This window comes from Ambystoma mexicanum, chromosome 10, assembly GCF_040938575.1.
Source record: "Ambystoma mexicanum isolate Mex_15411 chromosome 10, UKY_AmexF1_1, whole genome shotgun sequence".
Taxonomy (NCBI): domain Eukaryota; kingdom Metazoa; phylum Chordata; class Amphibia; order Caudata; family Ambystomatidae; genus Ambystoma; species Ambystoma mexicanum.
This window is the reverse complement of record NC_090932.1, coordinates 21216900-21241955: the sequence shown is the minus strand read 5'-3', so window position 1 is coordinate 21241955 and position 25056 is coordinate 21216900. Positions and strand designations below refer to the sequence as shown.

The window sequence follows — 25056 nt, the reverse complement described above, 5'->3', positions numbered from 1 at the left end:
CTCTGTCGAGTGCCCCTGTGAAGTTGGAAAGCATCCAAGATGAGGCCATTCGTCAGCACACTTGCAGATGGATTTGTGTATAATAGCCATACCCAATGCTTAAAGTCCTGTCCAAATTTCATTCTATCTAGACACGAGAACAAGAAAGCCCACTCCACATCATCAAACGCCTTCTCCACGTCTAACAAGATCACCGCATTGGCAAATGACTGTTTGTGCCCTTTCTCAATTGATAGTAACAGGTGTTTCATGTTGTCAGCCACTGTCCTCCCAGCGACAAAACCAACCTGATTTTCATGGACCAATGATGTTATAACTGTTTTCAATCGCACGGCCAAAGATTTTGCTAAAATCTTACAGTCAGTATTTATTAGGCTGATTGGCTTGTCATTTTCGCATCTGGTAACTGATCTGTCTTTCTTCTTCAGAACCGTAATTAGCGTGTGGCGCATTGTATCAGGCAATGAGCCAGTCTCAAAAGCATTGTTGTAAACATTGCATAGAAGCTTTAAGGCAGAATCATTCAGGATCTTGTAAAATTCAGTAGGTAGTCCATCCGTACCAGGTGATTTACCCACGGTTAGTTTTGAAATGGCCAGACGAATATCCTCTATATCAAATCCTCCTTCAAGACTTGCTGCCTGGTCATCTGACAGTTGAGACATGTTTAATGAGTTCAAGAAATGTTCTACCACTACATCTTCACATGTCAGATCAGATTTGTAGAGCTTTTCATAGAATGTATTAAATAACACTTTTATCTCTTTTTGCTGTGTCTTCAGGGTATTGTTCGGTCCTTTAATTGCAGTAAGTAGTGGCGTAACACCATTGAGTTGACTGGGCTTCAGCACTCCCCCCCTGAAATGTTGGGCTATGTTGACTCAATCTGGCTAACCTTCAGAGCAGTTGCCGGACAGAATAGCACACAGATGTTAAACGGCACCTGGTTTTCACTGTTAACAAGGGCCAGCAATTACACTGTTAGTACCTGCATTCACACACCACATTTTTTAGTAGGTAATTTAACTTGTGATGTGGGTTTAGTACTTGCATGCAAGGGTAGAGAGGGAACAGGAGACCGCTAATTTTCACAGCAGTCCATAAGTGGGTGCTTTCAGACTTAAAGGAGAATGTTAACTGCTTGTAACATTGAAGTTGCACTAGAATAGTCTAATTAAAATGCGTAAAGTAGTTAGATGTCCCCACACAAATAAGTTTGTCCCTCCACCACAGCCCGTGAAGTTAGCGCCTCTCCCAACATTTGAAGGATCAGCCCTCTCTAAATGTAGGGTATTTTTGCGCCCCCGCCCACTGGCACACGCACCATTCACCATATACACACACTCACACAGGCAGCCACCTATACATTTAAGTGTGCACCCTTTCACCATGCAGGCACACTCAGGCAGCCACTCTAAGTGTGCACCCTTTCACTGTACACGCACGCAAGCACACCCAGCCACCCATACATTTGTCTGCACCCTTTCACCATACACTCACACAGGCAGCCACCTACACATTTAAGTGTACACCCTTTAAAAATACACAAACACGTCATGGGATTGAGGGGAGCCCTATTACTTCAAAAAGACATTTTTTCTTTTTGAAGTCACTCTGACTTCATAAAGAAATTATTTCCGTTAAGGACGGAACATTACAGAAATAATTTCTTTATGAAGGCAGAGGGACTTCAAAAATAAACTATTTCTTTTTGAAGTCATAGGGCTCCCCCCAACCCATGACACGGCGGCCTCCAGCCTGGGGCCTTTCATGTCATGGGGTGGAGGGAGCCCTTGGACTTCAAAAAGAAAGTTTCTTTTTGTAGACACTCTGCCTTCATAAAAAATGATTTCTGTTACAGAAATAATGTATTGATGAATGCAGAGTGAATTCAAAAAGAAATATAAAAAAATTAAATGAACATGTTTTTTCTTTTTTTTCTCTCCAAGTGGGGCCCCCTCCCAGGACATGTGCTAGCGGGGGCCCACGCACAGCAGGGGATGCGGGGGCCCCCGTTACGCCAGTGATTCCTTCCCACAGTACCAGGAACACTGGGGAGGAGAAAACTCATGTCTCGCTCTCAATTGACAGGACAATGGAGACAGAATCACCTGGAGCTTCCATTATAAACAATGGAGATGATGCCAGCACTGCAACAAACAAGAGCAAAATGAGGTTCCCAAACGCCCTCCTCGCAAGAGTAATGCTTAATACATACTGTGAGCAGTTTGACACAGGAGGTCACTCAAATGAAATTCAGAAACAGCTCAGCCTGAGACAGGGGCACAAACCAGCAGCTCCTTCCCAACTAGAAACAAAAAGCAGACTGAAGTGGCATCCAAGAGGGTGGCTTACCTATGTAAAGACTTCCCCATGAACTCAGGACTACAAAGCATCCCTGCCATAGAGCATGTCCAGAACAGGCATGTGAACCCTCTGGTTGCTGGAGCAAACAGGAAGGTTTCTGGACTGTATGTAAGACCTGGAGACCGGATTGTAAGACTGAGAGAAGAGGGGAGGATGGCTGGACACATTGTTCGCCCAGGAGTGGAGTGGTGAATATTAACTCCTAGAAAAGAGAGGCTAATTGTGAGACGTGGGTAGGAGGGACAGATTGTAAAATCTGGAGAATGATGGAGAATGAAAGCCAGACACCAGAAAAACAAAAAAAGGATAGAGATATAAGTGGAGACTGAAAGGCAGTCAACTTGAGACCAGGCCACTGCCCAAGTCAGAAAAATGTCAGAGGAAGAAAAGGCAGAGGCGTTAGATGGGGACAAGATGGAAAGTGAAGAAGAGTACTGTTTCCAAGGGATAGGCAGAGCAGGACAACAAAGATGGTGAAGCCGAAGACTCTGGCAAAGGGGAAGGCAGAGTAAGAAAGTGCTGAGGCCCTGAACAGAGAATTAAAGCGTAGAGACCCTGAAAAGAGAAAGAAAGTGCAGAGGCCCTGAACAGAGAAATGAAGCATAGAGTCTCTGACATGAGGAAGAAAAGGCAGAGGCCCTGACGAGAGAAAGAAAGTGCAGAGGCCCTGAACAGAGAAATAAAGCGTAGAGGCTCTGATATGAGGAAGAAAAGGCAGAGGCCCTGACGAGAGAAAGAAAGGGTAGAGGCCCTGACATTAGGAAGAAAAGGCAGAGGCCCTGACATTAGGAAGAAAAGGCAGAGGCCCTGACAAGAGAGAGAAAGGGTAGAGGCCCTGACAAGAGAAAGAAAGGGTAGAAGCCCTGATGAGAGAAAGAAAGGGTAGAGGCCCTGACATGAGGAAGAAAAGGCAAAGGCCCTGACAAGAGAAAGAAAGGGTAGAGGCCCTGATGAGAGAAAGAAAGGGTAGAGGCCCTGACATGAGGAAGAAAAGGCAGAGGCCCTGACAAGAGAAAGAAAGGGTAGAGGCCCTGATGAGAGAAAGAAAGGGTAGGGGCCCTGACATGAGGAAGAAAAGGCAGAGGCCCTGACAAGAGAAAGAAAACGCAGAGGCTCTGAACAGAGAAATAAAGCATAGAGGCTCTGACATGAGGAAGAAAAGGCAGAGGCCCTGACGAGAGAAAGAAAGTGCAGAGGCCCTGAACAGAGAAATAAAGCATAGAGGCTCTGACATGAGAAAGAAAAGGCAGAGGCCCTGACGAGAGAAAGAAAGTGCAGAGGCTCTGAACAGAGAAATAAAGCATAGAGGCTCTGACATGAGGAAGAAAAGGCAGAGGCCCTGACGAGAGAAAGAAAGTGCAGAGGCCCTGAACAGAGAAATAAAGCATAGAGGCTCTGACATGAGAAAGAAAAGGCAGAGGCCCTGACGAGAGAAAGAAAGTGCAGAGGCCCTGAACAGAGAAATAAAGCGTAGAGGCTCTGACATGAGGAAGAAAAGGCAGAGGCCCTGACGAGAAAAAGAAAGGGTAGAGGCCCTGAACAGAGAAATAAAGCGTAGACGCTATGACATGAGGACGAAAAGGCAGAGGCCCTGACGAGAGTAAGAAAGTGCAGAGGCACTGAACAGAGAAATAAAGCGTAGACGCTATGACATGAGGACGAAAAGGCAGAGGCTCTGACGAGAGTAATAAAGTGCAGAGGCACTGAACAGAGAAATAAAGCATAGAGGCTATGACATGAGGAGGAAAAGGCAGAGGCCCTGACAGAGAAAGAAAGCACTTACTGTGGAGAGAACCATATTTAGTTGGGTTTGATGAGGACGGAGATGAGCAGATGTAATACATTTAGCATGGTTGATTGTAGCTGGCATGAGAAGATGTGATACCCTTTGTAGTATTTTAACGTAGTCAATTGAGGTTTTGGGCAATAGAGTAGGTGAAAGAAGCCAGCACTGGACCCCGATGACATAAGAAAATACTGCTGCATCGCCCATTTTCCCTTCCTATGTAATATCCTTGAGAAAGCAGTAGTCAAGCAACATCACCAACACATTGAAGCAATCAACCTCTTTCAGTACTAGCAATCTGGCTTCAGACCCACATGCAGCACAGAAATGGCTCTCATCAAGGTGATTGACGATGCCCTTGAAATCCTCGATGATTGCCATCCTTGCCTCCTGGTGCACCTTGACCTCCCAGCAGTATTGATGCAGTAGACCACAAGATACTCACGTACAATCTAAATTACTTCATAGGGACCTGCAAGGTCATCCTCAGTCGGTTCAAATCCGACCTTATAAATCACCACCAGTTTGTCCAAATGCAGTCCTCCAGATGGACAACTCTACCCATCAACTGTGAAGTCCCCTAAGGATCTATCCTCTTCCCATGATCTTCAACCTGTCCATGAAACTACGCTGAATTGTCCTCACTCCACACGACAGCCACATCCAACAACATGCCGATGACACACAGCTCTACCTCAATATATCCCCCATTCAAGACTTTCACAGGTTCAAGGCCTGGCTCACATGGATCCAGTCATGGATGTCCAGTGCTTGACTGAAGTGCAACCCCTCAAGAGTGAATTCCTAATGCTGACCACCAACACCAAACACCCCAACCTCCAGACCTGGCTCACAGCTATGAGCCTCGAGGTCTTCACAATACAGCTGCCCAGCTGCGCCAAGTCACGTAGCTTTGACATGGACAGATATCTGCCCTTCAAAGAGCACATAGAAAGGAAGACACAAACTGCTTTGTACCAGCTTTATCTCCTGTGGAAAATCAAGCCCTTCATCCTAGAAAACCACTTCAGATCTGCTGTCCAAAATGTGGTCCTCTCCCACATGGATGATACTGACGCCCTTTGAAGGCCTTCGAACGTCTACCTTGGCACCCCTGAGACATGCCCTGCATGCTTCAGCACGACTCATCAAAGGGCTCTCCAAATTCGACCACATCAACCCTACCCTCATCGAATTTCACTGGTTCCCGCTACAAATCCTTCTGCATCACCTAGAAGGCTTTCACCCAGAAATCCCCAACCAAGCTACATCACTGAGAAACTCAGCATCCTCAGAGGCCTGCAATTCACCAGAAGTAATGACATCTGCAGACTTGAACTCCCACTGTGCAAGAAGGAGAGAACCAGAAGACACGCCTTCTCCATCTATGCCCCAAGCCTCTGATACCTCCTCCCAGACAACATCAGGCTCACCAGTCGCTTATACAGTTCCGGAAGAAACTCAAGCCCGTCCTCTTCCATTGTTTATCTGCTTCCCTCAAGACATTTGTCCCAATATGATTGTGAAGCACTCTGTTGCTTTCCGAAGCTATGTCCATGCTCAATAAATACCCAAATAATACAAATAAAAACAATAGGTGTTAGCATGTAGAGTTTATGACATTCTCTAGGGGCAATATCAGGGTTCTGGATTGAATTATAAGGAATGCCAGGTGGATGGACTGTTCATTGACATCCCCCACTGACCACACCAAGATAGGGGAACTATCCTGCGGAGACCACCACTGATTACTTCCCAATTATTCGAATCTCCTGTGGAGTTCTACAATGGCCAGTCCCAGATGGATGGACTGTTGTGTGGAGTCCTCAATCAACCAGTCACAGATGGAGGTACTGTATTGTCGAGTCCACCATGATCACTCCCAGAAGTATGAACCATCCTCCGGGGGCTACCATGGATAACTCCCACATAGGTGGACTGTCCCGGCAAGTTCTTCAAGGAACAATCGCAGACGGGTGGATGGTCTTGGGGAGTCCTCTAAGAAGAACTGGCTCATCGTTGGGAATCCTAAGGAGCCCATCATGAAGCACTCTCCGATTGATGGACTGTCCTTCAGAGTCCACCATGGAGTGCTCCTAAGATGAAAGTACAGTGTCTTGTGGAGGCCACCATTGAGTCCTACCAGAGGGATGCACTTTCTTGTGGTGTCCACCATGGAGCAATTGCAGGTGTCGGGACTGTCCTGCGGGGTCTACCATTGAGGAACTCTTAGATATTGGACATTCCTTTGTGGTCCACCAAGAGTATAGAATGATGGGCTGATTGACCACCTGGCAGAATTTTCCAGGGAGAAGTATAAGACAAAGCATAGAGGAAAATAAAACCGATGTTCATCAGATGGAACGCGTCTGACAAAGTGGTGCACACAGAGCAGACGCAACACATTAAAAGTGAGCATGCCGTGAGAAATGTGTGAAGTTCTAACAAGAGAACTAAAGTGATAAAGAGAGCCTTTCATGACACATACAACTCCAATAAAAACCCACGTACATGTCCGCAGCTCCTGGATCAGTGGTGTGACGTTTATGTTCCTAATTTCTCCAAACTAAAGTCATATATGAAAACATCAGTGCTCACTGAATAGCCCCAGGGAAGATGCCATGGCATGCACAAAATGACACCCTAGATGCTTGGTGACAATGACCTACAATTCTATGCCAGTAGCAGCACCCCCCTAAGTTATAAATAGATGGCATTATCCTTCAGCCCCGGTTCTTATTTTACTCAATACATTGCTTACCTCTATTGACTGAAACGTGTTTCTTGTATTTTCAACCATTCGCAAAGTGATTGATGCAGGGCTCGCTCCTTCTGCTCCGCAGGCTTCTACCAGGATGGGGGTGCTGGTCTCAGAGGTCATCCCTGAATGCTTTGCAACAGTGAGAGCTGTTTCAAGGTTGTCACCTGTGAAACATGAAAGAAAGAAACAGCCCAATAGTTTCTTCAGACCTGCCACGTTGTATTAGTTCATAGAGATCACAGACACTGAAGCACAATGAAAGTAGCTTGAAGAGCTAAGAAAGGGGGGTGGCCTTTAAGGGCTTAGAATTGAATCAACAACCTCTTCAATAGACCCCCACATTCGTTAAGAAGATACGGAACAGGCTTTCACAGACCTCATATTTAGTTTGATTTACTGTTTGTATTATTGCCCATAGATCAACATTATATAGTAAGTCTGATGGGCTCTTCTAACAGGTGTGATGTGTTTTGTATTATTCAAGTGACCCATACCGTTTAGCTGGTGCTCAGGTCCCTTTTTCACTGTTTGAAGTTCTTTGGTGACAGCCTTGGTGTTGTCCTTGTATCTCAAGGCATTGCTTTCAAGGATGTTTTAAGAAACTGACATGGGAATTGGCCACGTGGAAGGCCTGCATAGTGGGACATGAGACCCCCAGTCACACACCTGTCACCATCACAGTCCTGATCCTGGCATTCATCAGCTCCTGCAACACCGGCTTCGTCTCAGACTTCAGCCGGTTCTCCATCACCAAAAGCCCAAGAAACTCCAGGCTAGACTCAACGTCTTCCCTTTGAATAAGAGAAAAAGACAAATATCAGTCTCTGGCGACTAATGCGGAAGGAGCAGGGGTTGGGGTGTATCACCAAACAGGGAACGACCAAGTCTTGAGGACTAAGTTATCTATCTTGATTTATTCAGTCTCTGGCCACTAATGTGGAAGGAGCGGGAGTTGGGGTGTCTCACCAAACAGGGAATGACCAAATCACACTCCCCTGTGAGATGGACGCATGTTTGATAATCAAACTGGTACTGAATGTAAAATGACAACTGGGATGATGCTGAAATGCCATCTCACTTGGTAATGTGACCTTCCGTCTCACACTGTAATTGTAGCATGCAACATGAGTGGTTAGCGTTGCCATGGCAGCCACTGCCATGTCAACCTGCAAAGACGTTCTATTAAGACAAACGCAAGTGGTCTATTTTAATGTAAATGAACACAGGAGGCCCTGAATGATTCCAGTTAGCAATACAGCAGCTAATAGTGCAGCCTTGAAGAAGTGCCGAATAGGCACGAAACAGCTTTTGGTTACTAGCTTTCAAACTTTGAACACGTTCCTATGTATCATGAACAATATTCAACTTCAGAATTAAATATAAGAATACCAAAAATCCTAGTGAACTCAACTCTCCAACTCAATGATTTCATCATAGATGGAGCAAATGAAACAGCCAGCCTGTTGAATGAAACCAAAACTAGTAACATTCCTTCTGTTGGTTATTAGATCAAGCACATCACTATTGACACATGTTTCGGGAGGCTAGCTGGACAATTTGCCTAAAAAGTCTTCAGACACTGTTGGAACATCTATGGGAGGATTTGACGCCAGGCTGAACTTCAAAGGGACAAAGGCCAAGACAGTGGGACAAGTCACAGGCAAAGGCGGTTGCCTGCTCTCTTGGGATGACCAAGCAGAACTCTACATTCACCCTGATCCCAGTACTGTGCAACATGTGCTAACAGTTGCAGGAGATGACAAGAACACACAACCTAAGGAGTAAGTGGCCGGTATCCGTGGCGATACTGTGTCCTGGCTTCCCAAAGTGTTTCAAAAAGGTGTGAGGTGCCTAAATGGATTCCCTCATCTGATCAAGCTAACATTGATACTGTTCTGGTCTCTGCATGAGTCAGGAGAGTGCGTTTACCCCTTCTAGAAGAAGTCAAGTAAGAATTCAAGAAAATTGAGTCTCAAAAGTGAACTATCTGGGACACAAGATTTCATGGGAAGGTGTTAAACCCAATGGATTGAGGATCAAGGCAGTAGAGCTGAGCTAGCATCCTTCCTAGGACTGAAGCAGGGACAGATGAACACAGGAGAGGGTTCATGGGGGTTTCATGGCAGCTTTGAAAAAGGATCCAGTTGTCACGAGCTTCCAAGACAATTTCACCACAATCTTTTTCACAGATGCAAGTGAGCCAGGCGTAAGAGCCTTCCTGAGGCTGGAGGATGCTAAGAGAGAACATACAATGGTCTCTGCCTCTGATAGGAGCTGGTGCCATAGACTCAGTGATTGAAAAAGCGCAGGGTTGCTTTTGGGGCTAGAAGATGTTCTCTCGAAATCCTGTAGAGGAGGCAAAGGAAGTGGAAGCGAAACTAATTATGGAAACAGACATGGGTCAAGTACGGATTTCTCTCTCCTTGGGAGGGAAGTGAAGAAGGGAGGATGATGGGGCGGGTCTCTCAGTACCGACTGCCCCGACATGCCGCCACAGAGGCGTGTACACTTGAATTACTAATGAGTGGCAAATGAAACTCTAGATTGTGTCTGGGTTGCATGGAAAGGTCAGCACTGAAAGTGGTGGATGATAAAGGGGCGAAAGAATAAGTAGAATTGTAAGGGCTACAAAGTCGAGACAAGATGTGATAGGAAAGAGTGGACCAAGGATTGGAGGTGTGAGAGTGGTACAGTTGTTAAGTCAGATTTCCCAGATTTGTATAGAAAGAAGCGTGTAGGTTTTCGCATACGATCCTAGTTAGTGGAGACACAGAGGTGTTGTTTGTCTGAATGATTGATCCATGTGGAACAAAAAAGGGGGCAACCCATGGGGAAGGCGTACATCTCTGCTTCATTGAATAGTTTTTAAGGAGGGAGATGCGCTGTGTTGTTTTAGCCTCATGTTTCTTGTTGATTCTCTTCCTCTTACATCATGTGTGTCTTCCAGTGTATTGTTTATTATGTGCACAACATGCCCCACCCACCTTTAAATCCTCTCAAGTCCTGGACGGTGCGTCAATCTTTTTCTTTTCACTGGAGTGCAATATTGATGTCTAGCTGAGTCGATGTCCACAGCGGGGGCCGTGCCCCTTATCCTGAAACTTTGTGACTGCAAGAGTTATGACATTGTCCCCCGCCTGCACACCCTGCCAAACCAGAAGTATTTAGATGAAATGGTGGCGTGTGTTGGGTTGGCCTACGGTGAGGTTTTGGACATGATCTGCTGAGGCTGTATCACTTCCACAGGTTGTGCTCTACTGGTCTCAAAGGATCTCCAGGTCAGACCTAATAGCCTTGAACGAGGCAGGGGGAATGACTTCACCATCAAGCCCGATAATTCCATCGAGCTGCCATTCCCAGCAACTGTGGCACTACCGGGTACAACCTACTAGCCCCTTCCCCCTTGCCAGCAGCAGAAGAGCCAACATGAGAACTTGATAAGCAGGAGATGGTGGCCACTTTCAACCCTGCAATCAGTCTTAAAGCGCTCAACCATACCACAGTCTTCCACTTAAAAAACAGACAATAGTCAGTTACAGACTCCCCCTTAATGGGATTTAAACCTGAGTGCTGCAGGGGAATCGCCAGCTGAGCTGCCACTGATAGCAGGAACACCATGTGAATGAGTTCCTAGCCAGTCATAATGCATGTGCTGCTGCCCTCAGGGCACTTACAGGAAACCACTCTTGCCAGGTCCTCCCTGATAGCAGGTCTATCTTCAGACCCCGCCCCCCCCACCATGCAGCCAACAAAACTAAAACAGGATCCTTCCTTAACCCGGCTTGGGATTCTCCAGAAAGTCTATACATGGTTTGAGCGAAGGCAATGAGAATCACAGAGACGCCGCCACCAACGGTAACCCCATGTCGAAGTTGAACACCACCGATAGCGGTGTGCGTCCAGATTTTAAAATTAGACTCATCATGGTGTGAGATCTTGTGTCAACTTGATCCATGCTCATTGCTGCTCTTAGTTAAATCCGAATGAGAAGCCCTCCGTTATGCCAAACCTTCTCTGAGGGGCTGGTGGGGACAAGGACAGTGTTGTAATCTTCCTTGTGGACCGGAGCAAGCGACCAGGTTTATTAGACTTCAAGAACGTCAGCCCTCCGTACATATCTCTGCTGATCCACGTAACCATAGTCTAATCGTGGGTCGTAGGTGTGTGGCCAGCACCCCCTGATGTGAGCGTGTTTGTAGTACCACCTTAAACAAATGACAGAGAGGTAATTCCTAAAGATAACTTGAGGTTTAGTGATGATCCATCCCGGCAACCTCCCGTCCTTGTGGCACACTGCTCTCTTAACCAACAACTCTAATAGATCCTCTAGGTATCCTGCGGTGAGTACTCATCCAAGAGTGTACATCATGTTGCTAGGCAACAGATTAGTGTGTGCGCTGTGGGCAAGGAAGGAAACGCAGGCCAGCATGCAATTCTATTAACATCGTTGGGAGTGCATTGAAACCTTCAACCCAACCTTTGACCCTAGGATGAAAGAGAACAGTGCGAGTATCACTCATGAAAAATGAGAGCATGTCTGCGGAAGCATCCGTGTGCGATTATCAACCACAAAACTAGCGGGAAATCCGTCCGTTCTAAAGACCGTCTGGAGAAATTGGTTTATGCCTTTGAACTGATATCAGCTGGGATGCACGCTACTGGCCAATACTAAATGCAACCAGCAGCCACCTCTAACATTCAAGGGGCCCAAAAAACTCTCTGGAGCGACCTACTGCCACAGGAACCTGGGCACATTGAGTGCTGCCATGGGACTGGCCCGGTCGAGGATAACAAAACAATTTTGGGATCACTTTAGCAAAAATGACCTACGCTCTGTGCACACTTTTCGGCATACAACTATGCAATAATAGTTTAAGTATTATATTCAATTATGATTTGCTGCAATTTTGATTACTTAAACAATATTTATTTGTTGGTAACTGTTGTACCCCATTCTTTGGCTAATTTGTTCAATGCTCCAAACTTAAATTCGTAAAGACATTTTTTCGCATTACTTCATGCTTTACAGTATAACAAAGTGAAGAATACTTAAAACATTTCCATATTTAGTCACAATTTACACAACGAAATGTAACACTTTCTCAACCTGTGGGTACATTCACTATTATTCTGTGAGAAACTTTTTTTAGTCCATGTTTCAAAGCTTCTGGTTGGCTGACACGCCAATAATTCTTTTCGGGGTTTCTCTATTGCACTACGCGTTTCGGGCTCTGTACGCCCTTCATCAGGTACGGATCTGTACCTTGTTTCAATAATTAGAGTTCTGAAAATTAAACATAACATATATTTCTATTCAGTTCGTTTGGTGATGTTTGTTAAGTAAGTGTTAACATTATAATTGCTGTTCTCATTCGTTTGGCAGTGTTAATTTAAGACTAAAAGTACCTTTGAATGCTGTAGATTTTATCATCTTGTAAAACGTCTCAAAAACGTGTCAGTACTGCTTGCTCAGTTAAATACGGCTCTCCGAATGCTCTTCCTTGAAGTACTTGTAAAGATTAAGGTCTGAAAATAAAAAACGAAAGGTATTCGTTTTTATTGAGGCTGTCAATAGTTCTATTGAGTGTGGGTTTTGTTTACCGAAACTCTTTTGGATCCTTCACTGGTGACTGATTAAGAAATATATTTTGGATGGAACACTTCTAGCCCCCACCCCTACTTGTGCCGTCCGATTTAGGCCCCATTTTTGGCATTTATTTCCCTAGTTGATGTATTTGGAAAAAAAAGCTTTCTTTTGCTCAAACCACCCGAGGAGACACTCTGTAAAAAGGGGTAAGACCCTGAGAAGAGTTTACTTTGAGGGTACAGCTCTCTTCATGCTTGCACTCTTCTGGAGTGCACCGATGGGCATCTTGATTCAGTCTGGGGTGCACTCTTCGGGAGTGCACTGATGGGCATCTTGACTCAGTCTGGGGTGCACTCTTCGGGAGTGCACTGATGGGCATCTTGATTGAGTCTGGGGTGTACTCTTCCGGAGTGCACCGATGGCCTCTTGACTCAGTCTGGGGTGCACTCTTCGGGAGTGCACTGATGGGCATCTTGATTGAGTCTGGGGTGTACTCTTCCGGAGTGCACCGATGGCCTCTTGACTCAGTCTGGGGTGCACTCTTCGGGAGTGCACTGATGGGCATCTTGATTGAGTCTGGGGTGTACTCTTCCGGAGTGCACCGATGGCCTCTTGACTCAGTCTGGGGTGCACTCTTCTGGAGTGCGCCAATGGGCCTTTGGATCAGTCTGGGGTGCACTTGAGTGCACAGATGGTCTCTTGACTCAGTCTGGGGTGCACTCTTCTGGAGTGCACCATTGGGCATCTTGATTACAAAAAACAAAACACATGAACGGAATCAAAAGACGAATGTAACACCTATCTTTATGAACAGCTGAACAAATATCAAGACCATTTGTGGCGGGTATCCGTTTCTATGGTTCTCCACGCGCCATCTTGTGGTAACTACTGATGGCCCGTCGCTGTGTTACATGATACAGATTTTTTCGTGATGTATCTTTGAATGATATACTGATAATTTACAGGGTTCTGTCTCTTGATATTTGTTCAGTTGTTCATAAACATAGATGTTACATTCGTCTTTTGATTCCGTTCATGTGTTTTTTTTTTGTAATCACAGGTGGCTACATCATGAGCCATGATGGCCAAAATACACACATCATCAACTACAGCGTGAGTGCTTCAGGATGCATCCAGTAAATACACTGAGGAAAGCATGACTTAAATATACCATGAGTCATTCCAACTATGTCTGTTATTTGAAACCATTGGTTTCCGTGATTACAAAAAAAACACATGAACGGAATCAAAAGACGAATGTAACATCTATCTTTATGAACAACTGAACAAATATCAAGAGACAGAACCCTGTAAATTATCAGTATATCATTCAAAGATATACATCACGAAAAATTCTGTATCTTCTAACACAGCGACGGGCCATCAGTAGTTACTACAAGATGGTGCGTGGGGAGAACCATAGAAACGGATACCCGCGACCATATGGAAAGAGGAGTAGGACCAATCTGAACATGGTTGCCATCACAACCAACAAAACTACGGAGACGCGATAAGCAAACTTGGACAACACGAAGATTCCACCTTCTGCTGCCAGGAACGCCACGGAAAGACGAAAGAATGGAGGAATAAGCGAACACCATCAGACTGGAGGCAAGAACACTATACGAATTGGCAAAAACGAAACAAAGCCATCCGGTGAAAACAATCGAACAGACGAGAGCAGGGTAAACCACACGGACATAGGAAATGTAAAACACTTGACAAATCCATGAATCAGGGTTTTGCGACTGGGGCACAGCGCCATGACTTAGCGACTGTTCCCAGCACAAAACCCACACTCATTAGAACTATTGACAGCCTCAATAAAAACGAATACCTTTCGTTTTTTATTTTCAGTCCTTAATCTTTACAGGTACTTCAAGGAAGAGCATTCGGAGAGCCGTATTTAACTGAGCAAGCAGTACTGACACGTTTTTGAGACGTTTTACAAGATGATAAAATCTTCAGCATTTAAAGGTACTTTTAGTCTTAAATTAACACTGCCAAACGAATGAGAACAGCAATTATGATGTTAACACTTACTGAACAAACATCGCCAAACGAACTCAATAGAAATATATGTTATGTTTAATTTTCAGAACTCTAATTATTGAAACAAGGTACAGATCCGCACCTGATGAAGGGCGTACAGAGCCCGAAACGCGTAGTGCAATAGAGAAACCCCGAAAAAAACTATTGGCGTGTCAGCCAACCAGACGCTTTGAAACATGGACTAAAAAAAGTTTCTCACAGAATAATAGTGAATGTACCCACAGGTTGAGAAAGTGTTACATTTCGTTGTGTAAATTGTGACTAAATATGGAAATGTTTTAAGTATTCTTCACTTTGTTATACTGTAAAGCATGAAGTAATGCGAAAAAATGTCTTTACGAATTTAAGTTTGGAGCATTGAACAAATTAGCCAAAGAATGGGGTACAACAGTTACCAACAAATAAATATTGTTTAAGTAATCAAAATTGCAGCAAATCATAATTGAATATAGTACTTAAACTATTATTGCATAGTTGTGTGCACAGAGCCTAGGTCATTTTTGCTAAAGTGATCCCAAAATTGTTTCATGTACGTTAGATTCTGTAGTCCAGAATCCGACTCTGTTAGCACCTAAAAGTTAAGAGTAACAGTTTTGAAAATCAAGTACCATAACGTAAAAGCCCATATAAACAAGGTGTGCTCCTCTACATCACTGCTATCCCGGTCGAGGTTAACACCTTGTCAATTCCTTGACATTTACAGCAATCTTGGATCAACTCTTTGATCATATCATCCATTACAAGACAACTAAATGCTGTCTCTAAAGAGGGCCTTTGCTTTGTACACACCAAGTTGGCCTTAGTGTTTAAGCATCACAACCTTGTTGTGTGACGCTGATGGAGGAATCATTTGCTCTCTTCTCACTTGCATCTACAATAGAACATTCGCCGCTGACTCTTTGGAAGGGTTTCAACTCATTGTTTTCACTATAGTCTGGCCTTCCCTCCATCACACATCTGCTCACCTTTGAAACAGCAAGGATCTTCCTGCGCATTCCGTGTTCACTCATTCTCACCCACACAGGCAGAAATATTAAAGACTTTGGGTCTGATTCAAGGAATTTGTTGCACAGTGCAAAGTGACTTAGCACTGCCAAGAAACACCAGAGTTTTGCAAAGTGTATTTTTGCAGTGCAAAGTCCCTTTGCCAAATTGGTTGACAATTTCAATATTTTGGGACCTGGAGTGAGCCATTTTAATCAATTCTTTCAACATACATTTTTCTTTTTCATGGGAAGACCAATAGGGGCCAGCGTAATGTATTTTTGTTAGATTAGCCTTTCAATCTTTCCTCTGCTGGTGATACACTGATTTGAGGGTAGTACCGACTTTTGACGCAGTGTCCATACATAACTTGTGTTGCCCCTCGTACTTAAGTGGGTCCATCAAAGCCCAGAGGAAGGGGCGAAAGGACTCCTTTGCAGGAGGGTTTGACGCGTTTGACCTGTAATCTGTTTTGATCCATGCCTCTGGATCGCTTTTAGGCTGTTATTAGGTAATTACCATAGAAGCCATGGACATGTTGACAGAGTCTGTAAGCCTTTGCAGCTAATGGGTCATCCAGAGGTTGGTCTGTATAACCTCACCTGTCCCCTGGCTTCCCAATCCACAGCGTCGCCATTGTGAGGAAGATTCTAAGTGTTACTGGGCCACAATGGCTACATACGATCTGTGATTGGTAGTAGGTCATTTTTAACATTTTAGAAGAGTGGAATGGTTTCCACGACTGTATTGCTGTTATTAGGAACTGTATGTGTATTGGCTATTCTATGTTGCCTGCTTATAGCTTATCTCAACAAGGAAATACATGTGCATAAAGGCTAAACAAGAGAGTGAGAGCATTATTAAAAGGCTTCTATTTATGAGTATAAAAGACACTATATTGCAAGTGCATGCACTTGTTGATTTACGGATATTACTTTGCAGGGAAGGTAACACCTAAGGTTTATCATACACACAGGGGTAGTGTGAATCGATATATAGATTCGGCCAGAAGGCGGCCCTACCACAATATGGCTGTGCAGTAAGAAGCTTATCAGGTGCACAGATAGACGACTTTCTCCGGAGCCTTGCTTCGGCCACCGCACTGTTCTCCGCAGCAAGACCTGCCACAGCCCCAGGTGGACATTTAGACCGTCTTCGGGGTGCAGGTTAGACTTTGCCATGCAGGGCATGATGAAGATCATGGTAGAGGAGACCACTTCAGTGGGCAAAGGCTCCCCTCAATGCAATGTGTAACTTTTCCAATAGGCAGTGGAAAGGTAAAAAGCAACCTGCTGGCAAAAGTGTAAATACCTCCTGCAATTAATGCGTGTGGGGGACATTTACAAAGGAGTCCCATGGGATTTGGTAAATTCAGGAGGATTCCATAAGAATCCATTGCATTGGCAACAGTATTCCTGTTCCCCAACCTGACAAATTGAAATAAAATCCTGTGGATCAATACAGATGTCAGTAGAAATGTGTTGCCACTTTGTTTACCAGCACGTGCCCAGATCCACAGGACACAGAAGATGGCCCCCTGTGTGTGCATGCCATTTATTTGAATCAGGGCACATGGTTTTCTTTGGCATTCACCACTATGACCCTCATTCACAGTGTATCCCTCACTGCTTGCACCCTCATAGCCATCTGTGACCTTGCTCTTGCTTCTCTCCCTTGCAGTACCTTGCTATGTGGGCCTGCCTACCACATTCTTTAGAGATGTTGGAGGGAGTAATCCCTTGCAATGGCTCTGGTGCTTTCCCTGGCACCGCAAAGAGGCTTGAGGGACACTGGACCCCGTTTCTTGTGCTTCTGATCGCGGCTGAGCTCACGTGATCAAACACGCTATTGCATGACGTGGAAGCAATCGTGTACCCCTGCATGTTAAGATAAGCACTGGCACGGCCCAGCAGCTGTTTCTTGTTGGCATGGCGCTCTTCCTATGTTTTCTCTGGTTTTGCTGTTTTTGGACCCCTGGCTACAGGTTATTGGAGAGGTATTAAATTTGGTTGTGATTGGTATCTGGATTGCTATATCTTCTGCTGAACTGGATGTGTGCTTGGATTCCCACTCATGTTTGGGGCTTTCGAGCAGTTTTGTGGACACTGTGGACTCTTTTGGATCCTTCAATGGTGACTGATTAAGAAATATATTTTGGATGGAACACTTCTAGCCCCCACCCCTACTTGTGCCATCCGGGTTAGGGCCCATTTTTGGCATTTATTTTCCAATTTGATGTATTTGGAATAAAGCTTTCTTTTGCTCAACCCACCCGAGGAGACATTTCGTAAAAAGGGGTAAGACCCTGAGAAGAGTTTACTTTGAGGGTACAGCACTCTTCATGCTTGCACTCTTCTGGAGTGCACCAATGAGCCTCTTGATTCAGTCTGGGATGCACTCTTCTGGGATGCACGCATCTTGATTGAGTCAGCGGTGCACTCTTCTGGAGTGCACCGATGGCCTCTTAACTCAGTCTGGGGTGCACTCTTCTGGTGCCCCAGGTCTACACCCATACAACAATACTTGGACGTATTATAGACATTAGAGATAGTGCCTTCATATTCTGAACCTCCATTCATCTTTAAATCACCATTCACGTGCAGCAATGTAATGTAACATGCTACAGCACTTACATATTGTACATATTAATGTGACACAGTGACACTCAATGCTGTTACGTATATTTATCCGTCCGTTTCACTATCTTATGAGCGCGGTGCGTGATGACGTTCAATGTTTACATATGACGTCATCACGCACTCACGCCCAAACATCATGATCACAGTCTTAACTTCCGGTTGTCCCGCGATTCATGATCCGACTCCTGGGTACCAACACGGCAATGCGTTTCAGACCGCCAGAAGTTGCTTACACGCACTGAAGATAAGAATTGAATTTGCGCCACACATATTACTTTAAACATCAGAACTCAGGCACAGTGCGACATTAGAGCGGTTAGCTGACTGGTCACTCTATTTATCTTCTCATCACAGGTTGTGTTTGTTATGGTTGGACCTGTGAGAACCTTTAGGAAAGCATTAAAGATACCTCTGATAAGCCTGTTACTCAGCTACGCTATAGAGCTACGTGAGACTCAGTCAACACTCTGATTCCAGTCTTCAGCCCATTATCATTTTGAATATGGGCCCCAAGCCACAAGACGGAAGGTAACAATTTTTGGAGGGTCCCTGATGCCTACATATTGAACTTGTTATCGCATCAAGATAACTATGTGGTTAGAAAAAGGAGGATACTTATCATGAATGTATCTATGTTCATTTATGGTTTACACAGATAGAGGGATGTTACCCGTGTGAACTTTGAAACCACATTTCCTAGCTAAGAAAACTCTTCTAGCAAGAACTACCATTTCTATACTTAGCAGCAACATAGAGGTAAGCGAGATCGCTCCTGATACATATACAGATCACTCGTTCACTAAGGCCATTGGCACATACTACTTAATCTCACTTAACTTTCTCTATAGGAGACTTTAAGACGGGATCTGTGTTCGGAGTCAGATGACTTACCCTCACTTCGACCCTAACATCATAAACATATCCATGGGGCACCAACAAGAGGTAGGATGAAGTTGACTAGAAATAAGGCATTTAGAGAGTCATAAATGCATGATACTTAAAAAGATAGTATTACTTCGATATACTCACTTTGGTACCATTTATGTTTTTGTGTGAAACAGATCCCGTTAAGGAAATTGAGAATCAGAACTGCACTTCTAACAGATATTGCACCAAATTTATCATTTTTGCTCCTGAAGAAGGGAACATGAGTCCCGAAACGCGTTGAGCGAGCTTATAACTAATGTTCATTGGTCACTGAAGACAATATAAATGGAATATTGTATCCCTGTGAACACTTGTTTGATTGAATACCACTGTTCTTTAAAATGGCATGCACCATTAAATGGGACATTTTCCATATACTTCTGAAATTAATGGTGTCATTAGAATTTGAATTACTGCATATATATTATGCCTAAACACTTGAATATTGATGGTGATGTTGAATTGCTCTTACATTGGACAACTGTAGAAATTTAAGAAACTGATAATTGACTGATTGAATAGGAGGTTTATATTATCACTATAAAATCGTTTTACTTATTGTCTGTCATTGAAGGAAATCTGAGTGTGCAGGGGACGTGAGTGATCCACAGCCCGTGGGCACTTTATTGTTTCTTCTTACTACCACAACCTAGTGTCAGGGTTGTGACTTTCTCCTCTGCACCTCACTACCCCCCATTAATGATCCATATACGCTTATGCATAATGTTTGGAGTGCAGCAGTGTTTATCTCTTGCCCACCACTGACAAGAATAGCATCACTGCACCCCCCCCCCCCCGGACACCTCGTGTCTTTGCCAACAGTGCTTTGATATCGCTCATAGAGTTTTCAAGAAAAGGCACAGCAACCACATCAATTACTCTTTTCACCACATAGTGTCTGTGTTTGATTTAACATGTAGAATGCATGACGCAAGCTATATAGCCTTAAAGAGGAGTTCCAGAGCTGCTGTGCTCCCCCACTCGTCCTCTGGAGATGGGGCCTCCCACCGATCCCCTCGCTATTAGCTGCTGCGCGGCCAAGCTTGCCGTGCCTGCAAAGCGTTCAGTCCATTTGGGTTTTGGCTGTCCTGGGTTTAAAAAAAACCTGCAATTACTGACATCTTACACTAAACTATATCCCAAAAAGCAGCAGTCGGGGGACAGAATGTTACCCTGGTTTCAGCTAAGCATGGATGATCCTGGGCCGGGCTCGGAAACGCACAGGGATCCCGAGCGATATGTATATAAATTATTTAAATATTTCTTTTTTGATTAATTCAAAGCTGGCACCCTGGCAGAGAAAGCACTTTCTCTTGTTTAGGTCTGAAGTGTTTCCATAACATTAAAGTGCCTCTTTACTGGGCCTCATTCACAGTTGCGCACCTGGAAAGGGGTTTCATCGATATCTTACCTGGAAAAATGCATTCCTGGTGGCAGGGGTTTATAGGCCAGTCCGATGGCTCTGAATCCTTACCTTGTAAAACTATCCACGCTAAAGTTGAGCTTGGCGGGCAGTGGTTTATAGGCCAGTCCGATGGCTCTGAATCCTTACCTTGTAAAACTATCCACGCTAAAGTTGGGCTGGGCCGGCAGGGGTTTATAGGCCAGTCTGATTACTCTGAATCCTTACCTTATAAAACTATCCACGCTAAAGTTGGGCTTAGCGGGCAGGGGTTTATAGGCCAGTCCGATGACTCTGAATCCTTACCTTGTAAAACTATCCAGGCTGAAGTTGGGTTTGGCGGGCAGGGGTTTATAGGCCAGTCTGATGACTCTGAATCCGTACCTTGAAAAACTATCCAGGCTGAAGTTGGGCTTGGCGGGCAGGGGTTTATAGGCCAGTCGGATGACTCCGAATCCTTACCTTGTAAAACTATCCAGGCTGAAGTTGGGCTTGGCGGGCAGGGGTTTGTAGGCCAGTCCGATGACTCTGAATCCTTTCATGGTGTAGAGCTTGAGCACCCTCGCGAAGTCTGGAGGAACTGTTCAGAAAGAAAACAGAAACCACGTTTAACATTATGCAGTTAGTTTATTTATAAAACACTTGCATTCTGAAAACTTAGTCACTCGCACGACTCTGTAAGTCTGGCTACAAAAGCAAACATCTCTGAGATAGGTCTAATGAAGTGAAGTTTAGTAAGCACTTTGGGCTTGATTCATGGAATAGGGTGCATCAATCCCACAGATGCTGTGTGCTGATGACTCTGCGCGAGCCTGCGCGAAAGATGTTTTTCGGGACGCTCTGCATATTCATGGAATTGTTCACGCAAAGTAACTGTATACGCAAGTTGGGCCGCAACACCCACAATATGCCCCCACACAAACCACACAACAACCTTTGTGCCTACCTTTAGCTGACCATCAAGCACCCCTGAGAACTGCATGTGATCACCCGTTAATTTGCGTGCACTCAAGTTAAGATCAGCATCACTCAACTTTTGATCAGCATCACTCAACTTTTGATCAGCATCACTCAACTTGCATGCCCTCTGTAAGTTACAATCAGCATCACTCAACTTACGATCAGCATCACTCAACTTTTGATCAGCATCACTCAACTTACGATCAGCATCACTCAACTTTCATCCACTCTGTGAGTTATGATCAGAGTCACTTAACTTATGGTCAGTATCACTAAACTTATGATCAGTATCACTCAACTTGCAGGCACTTTGTAAGTTACGATCAGCATCACTAAACATACGATCAGCATCACTCAACTTGCATGCATTCTGTAAATTACGATCAGCATCACTCAATTTACATCAGAATCACTCAACTTATGATCAGCAACACTCAACTTGTATGAACCCAAGTTACAAGGTGCTGATCGTAACTTATTGTGGGCATGCAATCTGCATTTTGTATGGATGTGTGCAGGTAACAGGCTCAGTTAAATTCATCAGGTACTAGACTTCAGCAGCACACTGGCACATGCCAGCCTCCATCTAGAAGTCACTCCACATCAACAGAGATCTCTGCAAACAACATACAATAGCAGTAACCAAACCAATCCTGCGGCATGTTCTACACGGGTCAGCTGCATGTCTGAGAAGATGCCCCAACAGTCCTATTGTCACAGACCATTCAATACTGAAGGGGATGGCAGCTTCAATGGCAGGCATATATCTGGCAACCATGGTCCGGTGTCTCTTGATAGACTAACACAGACAGTCCAAATAGACAAACATGTGAACAAGCCATTCAGGCTCCACCCACAGATTGCCCGACATCATCCAGAGACCACTGCAAGCAATGAACAATTGCATAAGCTTATTGAATTCAGCAGCATCTCACGCCAGGATGTGCCACAAGCAATCTTCTTTTCACAGTTAATTGACTACTCAAAGGTATACAATCGCCAGTGGCATGCAAGTATTTTCCCTTGCAGACACAATATCTCTACCTGGTCAAATGCAGACAGTGTCAATACACATAAATACACACATTGCCCATCTAGGCTCAGATGGAAGCCTCCCTTTCATCACCAAACTGACCACTGCCAAAAATAAGCATTAGCATGAGCTCACTTCATGAGGCAGGATCTTACACTGGAATGTATCACAATGCCTAGAAGACGCCACTATAGTCCTCTTTTCGAAGTCAATTGACTATGCGAAGGGATGCACTAATCATGGCATGCAGATATCTTACATCACAGTCACAGTGTCCATATCTAACCCCACAGTCACAGTATCTCCTGCTGGCCACATGCAGATATCTAACCCCACAGTCACAGTGTCTCCTGCTGGCCACATGCAGATATCTAACCCCACAGTCACAGTGTCTCATGCTGGCCACATGCAGATATCTAACCACACAGTCACAGTGTCTCCTACTGGCCACATGCAGATATCTAACCCCACAGTCACTGTGTCTCCTGCTGGCCACATGCAGATATCTAACCCCACAGTCACAGTGTCCATATCTAACCCCACAGTCAGTGTCCATATCTAACCACACAGTCACAGTGTCTCCTGCTGGCCACATGCAGATATCTAACCCCACAGTCACAGTGTCTCCTGCTGGCCACATGCAGATATCTAACCACACAGTCACAGTGTCTCCTGCTGGCCACATGCAGATATCTAACCCCACAGCCACAGTGTCCATATCTAACCACACAGTCACAGTGTCTCCTGCTGGCCACATGCAGATATTTAACTACACAGTCACAGTGTCTCCCCACATGCAGATATCTAACCCCACAGTCACAGTGTCTCCTGCTGGCCACATGCAGATATCTAACCCCACAGTCACAGTGTCCATATCTAACCCGACAGTCACAGTATCTCCTGCTGGCCACATGCAGATATCTAACCCCACAGTCACAGTGTCCATATCTAACCCCACAGTCACAGTATCTCCTGCTGGCCACATGCAGATATCTAACCCCACAGTCACAGTGTCCATATCTAACCACACAGTCACAGTGTCTCCTGCTGGCCACATGCAGATATCTAACCCCACAGTCACAGTGTCTCATGCTGGTCACATGCAGATATCTAACCCCAGTCACAGTGGCTCATGCTGGCCACATGCAGATATCTAACCCCACAGTCACATTGTCTCATTCTGGCCACATGCAGACATCTAACCCCACAGCCACAGTGTCTCAAGCTGGCCACATGCAGATATCTAACCCCACAGCCACAGTGTATCAAGCTGGCCACATGCAGATATCTTACCTCACAGTCACAGTGTCCATATCTAACCCCACAGTCACAGTATCTGCTGCTGGCCACATGAAGATATCTAACCCCACAGTCACAGTGTCTCATGCTGGCCACATGCAGATATCTAACCCCACAGTCACAGTGTCTCATGCTGGCCACATGCAGATATCTAACCCCACAGTCACAGTGTCTCATGCTGGTCACATGCAGATATCTAACCCCAGTCACAGTGGCTCATGCTGGCCACATGCAGATATCTAACCCCACAGTCACATTGTCTCATTCTGGCCACATGCAGACATCTAACCCCACAGCCACAGTGTCTCAAGCTGGCCACATGCAGATATCTAACCCCACAGCCACAGTGTCTCAAGCTGGCCACATGCAGATATCTTACCTCACAGTCACAGTGTCCATATCTAACCCCACAGTCACAGTATCTCCTGCTGGCCACATGCAGATATCTAACCCCACAGTCACAGTGTCTCATGCTGGCCACATGCAGATATCTAACCCCACAGTCACAGTGTCTCATGCTGGTCACATGCAGATATCTAACCCCAGTCACAGTGGCTCATGCTGGCCACATGCAGATATCTAACCCCACAGTCACAGTGGCTCATGCAGATATCTAACCCCACAGTCACAGTGTCTCATGCTGGCCACATGCAGATATCTAATCCCACAGTCACAGTGTCTCATGCTGGTCACATGCAGATATCTAACCCCAGTCACAGTGGCTCATGCTGGCCACATGCAGATATCTAACCCCACAGTCACATTGTCTCATTCTGGCCACATGCAGACATCTAACCCCACAGCCACAGTGTCTCAAGCTGGCCACATGCAGATATCTAACCCCACAGTCACATTGTCTTATGCTAGCCACATGCAGACATCTAACCCCACAGTCACATTGTCTCATGATGGCCACAGGCAGATATCTAACCCCACAGTCACAGTGTCACATCCTGGCCACACGCAGATATCTTACCCCACAGTCACAGTGCCTTATGCTGGCCACATGCAGATAGCTAACCCCACAGGCACAGTGTCTCCTGCTGGCCACATGCAGATAGCTAACCCCACAGGCACAGTGTATCCTGCTGGCTACATGCAGAAATCTAACCCCACAGGCACAGTGTCTCCTGCTGGCCACATGCAAATATCTAACCCCAGTCACAGTGTCTCATGCTGGCCACATACAGATATCTAACCCCACAGTCACAGTGTCTCATGCTGGCCAAATACAGATATCTAACCCCACAGTCAGTGTC

At 45.2% G+C, this 25056-nt stretch overlaps 1 protein-coding gene across 3 annotated transcripts in view; it reads right to left on the bottom strand.

The window, feature by feature from the left end:
- LOC138491108 (probable cation-transporting ATPase 13A4) overlaps window positions 1-25056 on the bottom strand; it is a 1567030-nt gene that overhangs the window by 333119 nt on the left and 1208855 nt on the right. For all 3 annotated transcript variants that reach the window (XM_069617430.1, XM_069617431.1, XM_069617432.1), the window contains 3 exons: window positions 20968-21085; window positions 7581-7705; window positions 6915-7078 (listed from right to left, as the gene is read on the bottom strand). In XM_069617430.1, the coding sequence (XP_069473531.1) occupies window positions 6915-7078; window positions 7581-7705; window positions 20968-21085 (407 nt within the window). The remainder of the gene's footprint in view (window positions 1-6914; window positions 7079-7580; window positions 7706-20967; window positions 21086-25056) is intronic.